This window comes from Cannabis sativa, chromosome 9, assembly GCF_029168945.1.
Source record: "Cannabis sativa cultivar Pink pepper isolate KNU-18-1 chromosome 9, ASM2916894v1, whole genome shotgun sequence".
Classification (NCBI taxonomy): domain Eukaryota; kingdom Viridiplantae; phylum Streptophyta; class Magnoliopsida; order Rosales; family Cannabaceae; genus Cannabis; species Cannabis sativa.
In genome coordinates this window covers 44,707,544-44,722,291 of record NC_083609.1, presented here as the reverse complement: position 1 = coordinate 44,722,291, position 14,748 = coordinate 44,707,544, and the positions used below count along the sequence as shown (strand labels likewise).

General features: G+C 36.3%; 1 protein-coding gene across 1 annotated transcript; it reads right to left on the bottom strand.

The window, feature by feature from the left end:
* Positions 1–6,076: 6,076 nt before the first annotated feature.
* LOC133031416 (uncharacterized) lies at positions 6,077–9,335 on the bottom strand. Its single transcript, XM_061104906.1, has 3 exons — positions 8,462–9,335; positions 6,456–6,536; positions 6,077–6,363 (listed from the first exon to the last, which is right to left on the bottom strand). Exons 1-3 carry the CDS (start codon positions 9,333–9,335, stop codon positions 6,077–6,079), a joined length of 1,242 nt encoding a protein of 413 aa, XP_060960889.1.
* Positions 9,336–14,748: the final 5,413 nt, after the last annotated feature.

Here is a 14,748-nt window from a genome sequence, read left to right as displayed (position 1 = left end):
TTAAAGCTTAGACTTCACTTGAAAAGATATAGAGGAAAGCATCACAGAGGGTAAGATAGACTTCAAGTAGTCCTTCCAATTTGGGAAGGAGGGTTGAAGATGTATCGTACCCTTAGTGATCTTTCTCGCATGAAAAGCAACGTGCATACGAGAGTCATGTTGAATTTTTTATTTGACAAGCTTCGGCTTCTGGGAAGGAAGACTAAAGTGGTATAAAAATTCAAGCTTAGACTTTGCTTGAAAAGATTAAGGGGAAAGCATCATAGAGGGTAAAATAGACTTCAAGCAATCCTTCCAATCCGGGAAGGAGGGTTGAAGACGTATCGTATCCCCAGTGATCTTTCTTGCACGAAAAGCAACGTGCATGCAAGAGTCATGTTGAATTTTTATGTAACAAGCTTCGACTTTTGAGAAGGAAGGCTGAAGTTGTATAAAAATTCAAGCTTAGACTTCGCTTGAAAAGATCAATGGGAAAGCATCACAGAGGGTAGGATAGACTTCAAGCAGTCCTTCAAATCCGGGAAGGAGACATATCGTACCCCTAGTGATCTTTCTTGCACAAAAAACAACGTGCATGCGAGAGTCATGTTGAATTTTTATGTAACAAGCGTCGGCTTCCGGGAAGGAAGGCTAAAGTTGTATAAAAATTCAATGTTAGACTTCCTTGAAAAAATCAATGAGGAAGCATCACGGAGGGTAGGATAGACTTCAAGCAGTCCTTCCAATCCAAGAAGGAGGGGATTTGTTGCTGATTTTTGTGTTTTTAGTAAGGATTGGAGGAGGTTTTGATCAAGGTAAGCCCTAGACACTCTTTGGTTATATTTTTCTCAAGATTTGAACTGGTTTCAACTAGCGATTTTAGAGAATAGAGGTTGTTGGGGTTTGATTAGGTTATGGTTCAGTTTTTATGTCCATTTTGAGTTGATTATAAGTTTTGGTAGTTGGTTTTAGTGTATTGTGTTGGAATTGTTCAACTTTGAGCTTTGAAACTCAAACTTAGGTCTTTAATGGCATGTTTTGATTCAGTGAGTTTTTCTGAGTTGTATTAGTTGGAATATGTTGTGTATGCTCTGTTTAGGTACTCTAGAAGGTTTGGTAGTATTTGGTTGAGTTTTGAGCAAGTTTTGGTTTTTTTGGGGAAACTGGTACAAATCAGTTAACTGGTTTGCCAGTACATGTAAAACCAGTTAATCAGTTTTGGCAGGTTCCCCGAATAACCCATTTTCTCAATTCTTGCCCATTTTAGTGCCTTAGTTGGGTGTTTCCCTGTTTCCTAGGTTAATGTAATCCTAGTGAATATAACAGAGCCTTGAGTTGTAGATTCGGGTTTTGGACATGTGATTTACCCAGTTTTAATATGTGATTAGGGCATCCATTCAGCACGAGACTTTTCGTTCAGGTCGGCCAACTCACTTGAATCTGGAAAGAAGGTAAGAATTTTGTATAATGTGTAATATGAATATGCGAATATATATGTTAAGTGTATATGCATGCTTATATGTTTGTTACGCTACCAATACTTGTACGGTTATGGTACAATGTGCATTGGTATAGTGTATATTGTTAAGGAGTACATTACAGTGATACCAGCACAAGTACAGGAAAGTACAGGGTGTGTGTGGTATATCACTCAGTGGTACTCAGGGTATGAATCAAACCTTACCAACACTCGTACACTGAGGTACGAAGTGTATGTGGTATATGTTGGAAATTATTTTACCAGGATCTTAGATCTACTCACAAGTATGTTTATTAACATCCTAAATAAGAACTTTCTAAAACGATAAATTAAACACATATAAAGTTTAAGAAACCTTACATTGGGTGCAGCGGAATAATATGACTCCTTCCGTTCAGATATCTAGCCCTTGATTCCTTTCTGTAGCAGAGCATTATCAATATCTGAACCTGGATCTCTTTCTCTGAATCTTTGATGCTGAAACTCCTTTGCTGATGATCTTTCTTCACGATCTTCCTCACTATGATTGAGGTATCACTTGCTGTGTGTGGGCACTACTCATACACTAAGAATTTCGAAATTCAAGAGGGAAGAGAAAGAAGAAGTGGCAGCTAAAGATAGGGAGAGAGAAAGGCTCAGGTTTTTCTCTGAAGGAAAAATAGAAAATTTAAGTGTAATTTTCCTGAAGCCTTCACTATCTATTTATAGCATTCCACTAGGGTTAGGTTTGAATTATTTGGCATTAAAATAATGAAAATATCAGATTAAATTTCCTACAAAAGTGGCTGGGCCAGGCTTAGTGGATTTGGGCCTCACTTTTTGCAATTTTGCAGTTTTATCTTTTCTGCATCTGATTTTCTCAAAAACGCCAATTTTCTAATTCAACCATTTAAATGCCAATTCTAACTATTTAATAACTATAAATAATTATTAAATAATATTGTCATTTATCATATTTATTAATTGAACCATACAAAGTATCATAATTAACAAATATGCCCCTATAAACTCTTTCTTTACAATTTCGCCCTTACTTAGTGAAAAATTCACAAATAGACATAGTCTAATTTGTGAATTATAATTGATTAATCAAAACCAATTACATGAGTCTTACAAGCAATATTATCTCAACTAGTGGGGGGACCATGGGTCTATATAACCGAGCTTCCAATAAGTAGATCAAGAATTTAGCACTAAAATTCACTAACTTATTAATTCTTCGTTGAATCCACGCATAGAACTTAGAATTGCACTCTCAGTATATAGAATGCTCTATATGTTCCACCATATAGACACATCATTAGTTATCCATTGTTATAATCCTAATGTGATCAATGATCCTCTATATGAATGATCTACACTGTAAAAGGGATTAAATTACCGTTACACCCTACAATGTATTTATTCCTTAAAACACTTTACCCCGTATAAATGATATTTCAGCTTATGTGAAATGAGATCTCCACCATTTATTTTCGTTTGGTCAAGCTCGAAGGAGATCATCCTTTGCTTACTATTCGCCAGATAGAAGCTATAGATTCCATGTTTATGCTAGCGCTCCCACTCAATTGCACTACCGTGTTCCCAAAATGTACGTATCATCGTGACCTAAAAGTAGGCTTAACTAACAAATCAAAGAACACGAATAGCCTTTCAAGATTGAGCCTAATCATAACAGGATTAAGATCATTTGATCTAGGATCAACTTGGCGATATTGACTTGAATAGATTCTACGGTAAGTTTAATTAAATCTAAGTCAAAGTTCAATATCGGTCCCTTCCGATGCATACTCCATGCATCCAACCTGAGCTTTACTTTAACCAATGTTCTGGAAAGAACATAGTATTTCTCCAAATACAAGTAAACTCTTGTTGTAGATTATCATATCAGTAAAACCCTGTGTCTGATAAATCTAGGAAACTTTATTCACATAGTCATGTTTACTTTCCAATGTGTTGACGGCACAATAAACAGGATCAAGTATGTGAAAAGGGTTTCAGATGAATCTATACATTATGTACATATAATCATGAAATAAATTATGTGAACCATGCAACATTAAATGTTATTTCTGATCTATATTAATAAGTAAATCTGATTATATTGAAATGAGTTTTATTTAGGGCATAAAACCCAACAGTATAGTGGTTGTACCCTAGTATGGAACATTCTTTCTCATCTTTTAAGCCTTGTAAATAGGTGTATGGGCGCCTAGATACAAGTCAGTATTATATAATATGTTATATGCTTTTCTTACTGAGTTTGTCGACTCACAGTTCTGCTTCTATGTGTAGGTAAAGAAAAGGCAAAAGCTGATCAAGAGTGAGCACTGAGCTGGGATGAGGTTGTACATGTCATGGCGGTGCGACCTGGAGTGTTCGGTCTCGGGACATCTGAGTATTGTATTTTATATATTAGAAACGGGATCCCGGTACTTGTAAATGATTATGTAAAGTTATAAAGTTTAATATTTAATATAAAAGTTTTAATTTAACGCGATTTTTGAGAAAGTTCTTTGATTAGCAAAGATAGCACTATAATTGAAAAATCACTGTAGCGTGCCTTAGCATTAGGGCGTTACAATTTTAAAGGAAAGGCGAAAGCTGAACAAGAGTGAGCACTGAGCTGGGATGAGGTTGTACATGTCATGGCGGCGCGACCTGGAGGTTGTACATGTTTGTATGTTACACATACAAACACTAGGGTTGATTGTATATGGTTGTAGTATTGGAGTGACCACATCAAAAGAATTAGATGATTTGGTGTTGCCACTTCAGACGATGATTCCAACTTCGTGAATCTTTACAATTTCAGGAGATAGCAATATGCCTTCACAATCCATAGACATATAAACGATTACTTGATGTTCCACAAAATTCAACGTAAGTATATTTATAAGCATATTCATACATGCTTTCTTAGTCGATTTTATTGCAACATATATGTATTATTGATTTCAAAAAAAAATTTATTAGAAGGGAGATCGTGCAGTGTATGCAATTAAGTTCATTGAGTTTGACATGGTTGATCTTAGCTTTGAAAGCATATCAGATGATAGAATGGCATTCTGCAGAAGGAAGATGGCATTAGATATTTTTTGTCAATAATGGGACCCTTAATAATTTATGTTTAGTTATTTACTAATCTTTTGTTCAATGTTTACAAATCTCGACCTATACAGTTCAGCTCTACTTATCAGATGAACGGTAACTTGAATTTCGTTTAGTATTTACAAATCTCAACCATATACAGTTGGGCTAATGATAACTGAACAATTTACTAATATTTTAGTGTTTACAAATCTCGACCATTAAAAGTTGGACTTTACTAATGACAATTGAACTCTTTAGAAATCTCGACCATATACAGTCGAGCTCCACTCATACAATTGAGCTATATAATTTATAATGGTCGAGCTCTACACATTATAGTCGAGCTATATGATTAAGTATGGTTGATCTTTCATATTTACTTTAGACAAAACTATATATTTTATAAATGTTATAATTTATATTGCTAAATTCTCTACTAATAAATAAAATTAATAATAATCTCGATGATTTAATTTATTTAAGAAAAAAATTGTGTTTCTAAAATATTATTGTGATATTTCATATTTACTTTAGACAAAACTATATATTTTGTAATTGTTATAATTTCTATTGCCACATTCTCTACTAATAAATAAAATTAATAATAATCTCGATAATTTAATCTATTTAAGAAAAAAAATTGTGTTTCCAGAATATTATTGTGACATTTCATATTTATTTACTTTAGACAAAACTATATATTTTGTAAATGTTATAATTTCTATTTCCATATTCTCTACTAATAAATAAAATTAATAATAATCTCGATGATTTAATCTGTTTAAGAAAAAAAATTGTATTTCTAGAATATTATTGTAACATTTCATATTTACTTTAGACAAAACTATATATTTTATAAATGTTATAAAATCTATTGCTACATTCTTTACATTTCATAATAATCTTAATAATTTTAATCTATTTACAAAATGGTATAATATCTATTGTCACTTATAACATTTACAAAATTTAATCAGTATGGAAATTAATTTGATTAATAATTATGAATCCCAACTATGATGGTCGAGCTCTACTAATTACAGTCGAGTCATATAATAACAATTTTTACTAATCTCAACCACATATAGCAGAGCTCAACTGCTCTCAGTTGAGCCATTTCTTGAAATTTTGATTAATAATTATAAATCTCAACCATATATAGTCGACCTCCACGTATTTCAGTCGAGCCCTATACTTTTAATCTATATTAATATCAACCACTTATAGTCGAGCTCAACTAACGTCAGTTGAGCCATTTCTTGAAAATATATTTTATAATTATAAATCTCAACCATACATTATCGAGCTCAACTATTGTCAGTAGAGCCCTATGTTCAAAGTCTGATAAATATATAAAAATCTCAACAACATATGGTCAAGTTAACTCAAACTAATCAAGTTCTAACTAAAGTAAAGACACAAAAATACTAAAATATTCAAATACATTGATATAAATTAATTAACCATAGTAGTTTGAAATAAGCATATCCATACAAAAAAATTAGAATTTAGAAGTCGTGGCTCTTAGGGAGCATGTCTTCTTGGAGTGACCAGACTTTCCACATAACCCACACCTTTTAATCCATTTTTTGCCATTTCCAATAGATGGGATTTTATTCGTTTTCTTCTACCACACTTGATTGGGACATTTGGAGGAAAAACCTTCGGAAGTAATTCAACTTCATCGATATCCCAATCTTTTAATTGAGGCACTAGATAAATTGTATCAACATAAGCCAACGCCCAAGTTTCCAACTTATAATAATTGGAGCACAAATCATATATTTCTATTCTAGTTTGTTCATATGTTGCTAATGCATGCACGCAAGGAAGTTAATCAATGTCAAAAACACGACAAGAGCATTGCTTTGACCCAAATCAACTATGGCATCGTTGCCTTTACCAATAATTTCGTACTCAAATCGATTAAGCTGCTTGACATTCATTTCCAATGCTTTCTTGAATCTTTTCCGAATGATATTATCTGCCATTAAAGTTAAAGGTGTACATGATGTATTGATAGATGCCACTGTTGGAATTATTTTACCAGGATCTTAGATTTACTCACAAGTATGTTGATTAACATCCTAAATATGAACTTCTAAAATGATTATAAGTAAACAAACCTTACATTGGGTGCAGCAGAATAATATGTCTCCTTCCACTCAGATCTCTAACCCTTGTATCCTTTCTGTTGCAGAGTATAATCAAGATCTGAGTCCGAATGTCCTTCTCTTGGATTTGGATCCTTCACAATCTTCCAAACTATGATTGAGGTACTGTACGCTGTGTGTGGGCATTACTCTTTCACTAGGTATTTCGAAATTGTATATCTTTTTTTTTAAAAGAAGAGGAGGGTCGGCTATATAAAGAAAAGGGAAAGGCTCAATTTTGTGAAAGAGAGCAGTTTCCTGAATTACTGAATAATTGCTTAACTACCTTATTTGGTGTGAGCCATCACTTTCTATTTATAGACAACTGCTAGGTTTAGATTAGTAATTAATTGGCATCAAAATAATGAAAATAATAATTGGAAAATGCATGCACAAGTGGCCGCCCTAGGGTGTTAATGGGCCTCACTTGGATTTTGCAATTTTCACAATTTTTATTTCTATTTTCTCAAAAATGCCAATTTTCCAATTCTAACCATTTAAATGCGAAAACTAATTATTTAATAACTAAAATAGATTATTAAATAATATTGTCATTTAACATATTTATAATTAGACATATAAAGTCTCTTAATTAATAAATAAACCTAGAATCTCTTTTCTTTACAATTTCATCCCTGCTTAGTGAAAATTCACAAATCAGACATAGTCTAACTTTAGAATTATAATTGATTAATCATAAATCAGTTATTGAGTCTTACAAGCAGTATGGTCTCAACTAGAATGGGGACCATGGATCTATATTACTGAGCTTCCAATAAGTCGAACCGAATTTACCAAGTAAATTCCCTAACTTATTAATTCCTTGTTGAATCCACTCTTAGAACTTGGAATTGCACTCTCAGACTTATATAGAGCATTCTATATGTTCCACGATATAGATATGCTATCTCATTTAACCATCGTTATAATCTTAATGTGATCAAAGATCCTCTATATAGATGATTTACATCGAGATGGGATAAATTTACCGTTTTTCACCCCTCAATGTATTTGGCCCCTTAAAACACTTAGTTACCTGTAAATGATGTTTTAGTGATCTAAGATATAGTCACTGAAACAAGAGCTCATCCATTTACTTCTATTTAGCTAAGCTCGAAGGGAATCATCACTTGACTTCTGTACACCAATAGAAGCTATAGATTCCATATTTATGTTTAGCGCTCCCACTCAGTCATAGTATCATGTTCCCAAAATATACGTATCACCCTGACCCAAAATTAGGCTTAACTAATAAATCAAAGAACATGAATAACACTTCTGAGATTGAGCCTAAGCATATCAGGATTTAGATTGTCTTAATCTAAGATCAACTAGTGATATTGACTTGGAAAGATACCACGGTAAGTTTATAATATCTTGACTAAGTTCAATATCGGTCCAGTCCAATGTATACTCCATACATTCGAAACTAGTATACTTTACCAATGTCCTGGAAAGAACATAACACTTACTCCAAGTGTAAGTATACTTCATCGTTGATTATCACATCAGTGTAAATCCAAAACATTGATGAAACAGGGACTTAGTCTTTTGAATCGTATAATCACAATCACATTCCACTGTGTTGACAATACTGTAATTGTGAATAAATATATGTTCTGGACTTAACTGATTTTGTGCATATATTAAATATATATATTAAACCATAAACATGAAGAATACATGTTAACATAAACCACTTCAAATCTCTTAAATTGATAACTAATCAGATTGTAATGGGTTTTATTTAAGGCACAAAACCCAACAGCCACAACTTTACGACGGTTGTTGAACCATTTAGAGACTTTTGCTTGCATAGCCTCCAACAATGCAATTATAGAATACTCTCTTGGTTGTTTCATTACTGCATTAATAAATTCAGCACCGTTCGTAGTCATAATATTATAGCGACAACCTGTAAAGTGAGATCTTGCCCATTTGCTAAGTGGTACATTTGACTCTTCAAGATAATTCACAACTCTAGGATATCTATTCTTCAATTCATCATAAAGTTGGTTGAACTCAGAAACTTTATGGGCATTAGCAGTTTCATCGAATAATTTTATGACACCTTTAACTCTAACATTTGCTTTAATATTTTGAGATAAATGCCACCTACAGTGCCCATGTTGTGATTTCTTATAAATATTTGACAACCAATTGATGATGCTTTGATGCCTATCTGAAATTAAGACCCATTCACTCTCATCCGGTATAAGGTGATGTAACTTTGTGAGAAACCATGACCACGAAGCATCATTCTCTGAATCAACCACACCCCAAGCAATAGGATATTGATGAAAATTACCATCTTGTGCCATTGCAATGAGTATTACTCCTTTGTACCTACTCTTTAACCAAGTTCCATCCACCACAATAATCTTTCTCATACAACGAAATCCTTTAATGCATGTCGCATATGCTATAAAAACATATTTGAATTTAGATTCTTCATCCACCTCCAAATGTGTGATCGTGCCTGGGTTCATCTTTCGACCCATGTACAAGTAAGCTGGAAGATTTGGAAAACTTAATTTAGGTGAACCTCTAAGAAGGTTGTTTGCAATCTTTTTCCCTTTCCAAGCTCTCCAATATGTTATTGGCATGTGATTGTTTTGCATAATTGTCATTATTGCTTTAGGTTTTGGTGTCTCTTTCTGACTGTCAAAACTTGACCTCACGACATTAGCAATTACTTTTGCACTTGCTTGACAATGCTTTCTCTTTTGGCTGATAAGGGAGCAAGTGTGAGTGTTACAATAAGTTCGTATTGAGAAACGCTCTGAGTTGCTAACTTTTGCTACACGCACTGTCTATTTGCATGACTTGTCAATGCATTTTGTCACATATAATGACTTGGTAGATTTTGCAATTTTCATCTCAAAGCAAGCCTTCATCGCAATGTCTCTCAACGTAAACTTTACCTCATATTTATTCTTGAATTCTTGACCAATTGCCAAATAAATGAACTAAAATATATTATAATTAGAAAATGAATTAATTAGTCAATGAAAGTCTAGATAGATATTATCTGTTTTTGCTTGAAGTATTTTTCTAGTATATTTAATTAAATAGAAAATTAATATTTAAGTTTTCATCATGATACTTAAATATTTGGAAATTTTCTTAAATATTTAATTAAATAGGAAAATTATATTTTTGTTGTAAATTAATTTTATTAATTAATTTTGGGCCAAAATAAAATTAAGATAATTTTTCCAAGATATATTTTTATTTTATTTTAAAGCATTTTTCGAAAAAAAAAATATTATTCTTATATACTTCAATTTTTTTTTTTTGAAATGCAATACATATTTATAAAAAATTAAATTTGAGTTGTAAATTAATTTAAATTAATTTTGAAACAACTTAAATTGAATAATTTTCTAAATATTTATTGGAAATTATTACTAAGATGGAAATAATTCATGTTATTTTCATATCCATCTAAGTATAATTTTATAAATATTAAATTAAAATTTATATTTAGAATTTTTCATTCTAAATTAGAAATTTTAATTAAATAAATATATATTTAAAATAAATTGATTAAAATAAATATTAGAAGAAAATACACTTTAAATAATGAGCTTTATTATTATTAGGACATTCGATTTCCATTGTTGGTTTTACATAGCTATTGTTTTAGTGAGTAATCCTCCATAATGGAGGAACGTTCATTAGCAAATTAGCGTCGTAGAATCTCGAACGATAAGTATTATTTGTAAGTGTTTTATATTTGTATTGATCACCCTAATGGTGGCGACAATATAAGACTTACAAAAGTATGAAACAATGGTAGAAGTTCATAAGATAGAATAGCCTTGACTCTCGCCTAAACGGGACAACGCTGGATTCTGATCTTGATCGAATAAAAGGTTGCTAGAATGTTTATCATTTTAGATGAGCTGACAACTCTATTCAATGGATGGTATCACTAACTCTTGCCTAAACGGGACACTGATATCAGTTTGTTGAAGACCTTAGAAATTATTTAGGATTGTATGTTTTAGTATTTTCACTTGTCATTCCTACTTTCTATGTGTTATCCCAAATTTGGCACTCTGACGTGGCATCACGAGAATGGTGACACGTGGACTCTACTTAGAGCATCTGTTCGGATCAACATGCCGAGCAGGATGCCTCGCTGGCATATCCAAAATGGAACACTCAACGAGCCGTGCAGAATGAGCAACACTTAGCGAATTCAACTTAACGCATCATGAGTCACCAGCTCAATCCCTACAACTCAGGGATCAACTTACGTGGATGTGGCATACACACGATCCCACTATCAGTGTATTCAACCTCAATCCCACGATCCTTGCATTCAGCATTGATCACATGATCTTTCTGTTTATGCGCATTGTAACGAGAGAGGAAACTCTTCCTCCTCAAGTTTCCAGCCCTATAAATAGTGAGGAATGTTCACTGGGCAAAGGACCGAGAAATTATAAGCCGAAACGCTGTAAGCTAAGACTATCTAAGAATTATATATTCAGAGATATTATTGTAAGAGCTATAAGAAAAGGAAACTTCTTCCTTATTCTTAAGTCAATACAACAAACGAGGATTAGGCTATTACCGAACTGCTCGGGGCTGAACCTCTATAAAATTCCTGTGTCTTATTATTGCTTTATTACATATTCTTATTACGACATATTGTTTATCGCTTATCAAAAAGACTCATTGTCGTTGGCTAAAAGTGAAGTCAACATTTTGGTGCTTTCATTGAGAGAAGAATCACAGATCGCTCTGTTCAATATTCGACACGATGGTACAAACTCGTAGAGGCGTGTCCGACCCAACACAGTCACAAACGCTGGATCCGATGTTGCAGAACCCAGGGAGTTCAAGGGTTCCACCCGTTGTCAATCCTGGACAGACGGGAAGCGTGGTGAATGGTGGGACAACTCTTGTTACTGAAGCTGTGCCTGGTGTGCAAGAGACCGGAAACAACGGTTCCGCACACAGCCAGGGCGTTCATAACACGACTGTTCCACCAGGCATCAACGCCCAAACGACCATCGGAGACGCAACCGAATTGCAAAACCTCCGCTCTGCGCTCAGACTCATGCAGGGTCACAACAATACCCTGCATCACGATCAGGAAGAATTATGTGCCGCAGTAAACCTCGCGTTTGACGAACAGAGGCGTATGTTCGATGAGTGGAGGGACAAAGTGATGGAGGCATTAAGGGCTCACAATGCAGAAATCGAAGATCGTAGTCGGCAAGCCACTGTGCTGATATGAAGAGCCTATCAGACGGTAGGCCAGCAAACAATGAGCGTCATTTCCCTGGGGGAAATAGAGGATGACCCGACGGTGAATGCCTCCCAGACAACCAACGATCAGCCGTCCAATCCCCGGTCACGAGTTCCACTCATGGGCCAAGAGGTAGGTGGACAGACCTTGTCTGGAAATTCATCAGGAGGGGCCATGCTCGACAGATCCACGCAAAATAATGGAGCCATTCCACCTGCCAACCAAGCGAACTAATCGCTAAGGCAGCCAGGTTCTTCTGTGTTCGATAGGTTGGGAACAACCCATGACCTAAGGGACGATCTAAACAGAAGAAGGGGAACAGACGAGCTGAATACTACAATGAACGTGCAGTCCGGAGCCCATACTCAAATCCCCACTCAGAAAGACGCTGACGTAATCCAACCCGACCAGAATACCAATCAAGTCAGCCCAGCCGTACAGGCCCAGCTCGACGAACTGAAGAATATGTTTCATGGCATGGCCGGGCAGCGTAACAATGATCTTGAGTTAGACCACGCACGTGGAACTCCCTTCTCACCAGAGATCAATCTCCTGCCACTACCCCACGAGTTTAAGATGCCAACGTGGAAGATGTATACTGGGAGAGAAGATCCTCTCTCCCACCTCAAGTATTTTGAGATGCAAATGGATTTACAAGGGGTACGAGGAGACGTATGTTGTAGAATCTTCCCCGCCACTCTGTGGGAAGCCGCACAACAATGGTATTTCAAGTTGGCTCCTGGAAAGTTTAGTTCATGGAAAACCTTCTCTTTGGAATTCCATGCACAATTCTCTTCCTCACGTCAACTCCCACTGCATCTGGGAGATCTGGTCGAAGTAAAACAGCGACCAGGCGAGCCACTCCGGGCATACATCAGCAGATTCATGACGGAAGCGACCAAGGTATCACGGGTAACCGAGGATGGAAAGTTATCCGCGATACTGGGGGGCATTGAAGTCCTTGGCGAACTGTCGAAGGATATAAGGAAAAACGGACCGGTCGACTCAATGAGTGATTTCCTTGACCGGGCCGAAGGTTTCATCAAGCTCGAAGAAGCCATTCAGCGAGCAGAAGGGGAGCAAAAGCCGAGCAAAACAAAGGTTCCTTATACCAGAACGTCCGCCCAACTTCCCCATTATTCCAGCAATTCAAGTGGAAAGCGTTCAGGCAACAGCCACAAGCAAGGAAACGGGAAGAAGGGAAAGTTCACCGAAAAACCCAGACAGACTCCCCGTGATCACGCCAAACACACTACATTCACTATCTTAACTGAAGATATAGAAAGTGTGTACATAGCAACTCAGTCGTTAATTCCGTACAAGAAGCCCGAGCCCATGAAAAAAGATACCAGCAAAAGGGACATGACAAAATTTTGTCAGTTCCATGGAGACTACGGCCACGACACCAAAAAATGCAACAACTTGAAGCGGGAAATAGAACTTCTGATCAAGAAAAACAACCCGCACTTACAGAAGTACGTCAAGGCCAACTAAGGTCAGAATAACCAGGATCTGATGCCTCCACCAATAGATGGACACTTGCAAGTCATCATTGGAGGCTCGCACATCGCTGGAGACACGGGCAAAGCTTGAGAAAGATATGCCCGAACAGCTCAATACGAGCAAGAAGAAGTCATCCTGGCCGTGGAAGAGAGGAAGCCCAAAGTTCCACGCGCAAGAGAGCCAACCATAACATTCAATGACGAAGATGCTGCCCAGATAAGATTTCTGCACAACGACCTGCTAGTCGTGGTAGTCCAGATAGCAAACAAAATGGTGGCCAGAACCATGATCGATAATGGGGCTTCTTCAAACATTTTGTTTGAAACTGCTTACGAGAAGATGGGGCTCCAGCTCAAGGAATTAACTCCATGCCTTCAGCCCGTCTATGGTTTCTTCGGCCAAGGAGTTGCGCCTCTAGGACAAATCCGGCTACCCCTCACAGTTGGACAAGCTCCGATGAGCATAACTATCATGGCACAATTCCTGATATTGGATGTTCCTTCAGCCTTTAACGTAATGATAGGTCGACCAGCCTTGTATGACTTAAAAGCTGTCACATCAATATTTCACCCGTGCCTGAAGTTCCCGACCAAAAATGGGGTAGGGTGTCTTAGAGGGAATCAGAAATCTGCTCGGGAATGTTACAACCTTGCAGTAGCCAAGGCTAAGAAGGAAGTATCCTCCAGCCAGAGCCCAGACAAGGGAATAAATATTCCCAAGTAGGAAACTTCCCAAGGCGAGGATGAAGATGTGGATCCTCAACTTGGGGACTCAAGCAGCAATGTTGGACCTGTGGAAGAATTAGAAGAGATCGAGGTCGACCCAGCTATCCCGGCCAGAAAGCTAAAAATTGGAAAGGGTTTGTTGCTCGAAGTAAAATCGAAATCGATAAAATTTCTAAGAGCAGACGTAGACGTTTTTGCCTGGTCACATGCGGATATGGTCGGAATCGATCCTTCTATTATTTCGCACGTCCTGAATATCGATCCTAACATCCGGCCAGTTCAGCAAAAACAAAGATTGCTGGATAAAGAACGAGCAGTAGCCCTGAAAGACAAAGTTGAAAAGCTGCGCAACAATAATTTCATCATTGAAGCCTTTTACCCGGCTTGGGTCGCAGACCCCATACTTGTGCCTAAGCCGAACAAGAAATGGCGAGTCTGTATTGACTTCAGAGACCTCAACAAAGCATGCCCTAAAGACTGTTTCCCACTTCCAAGAATCGATTAGCTCGTTGATGCAACAGCCAGGCACGAAATACTAAGCTTCATGGA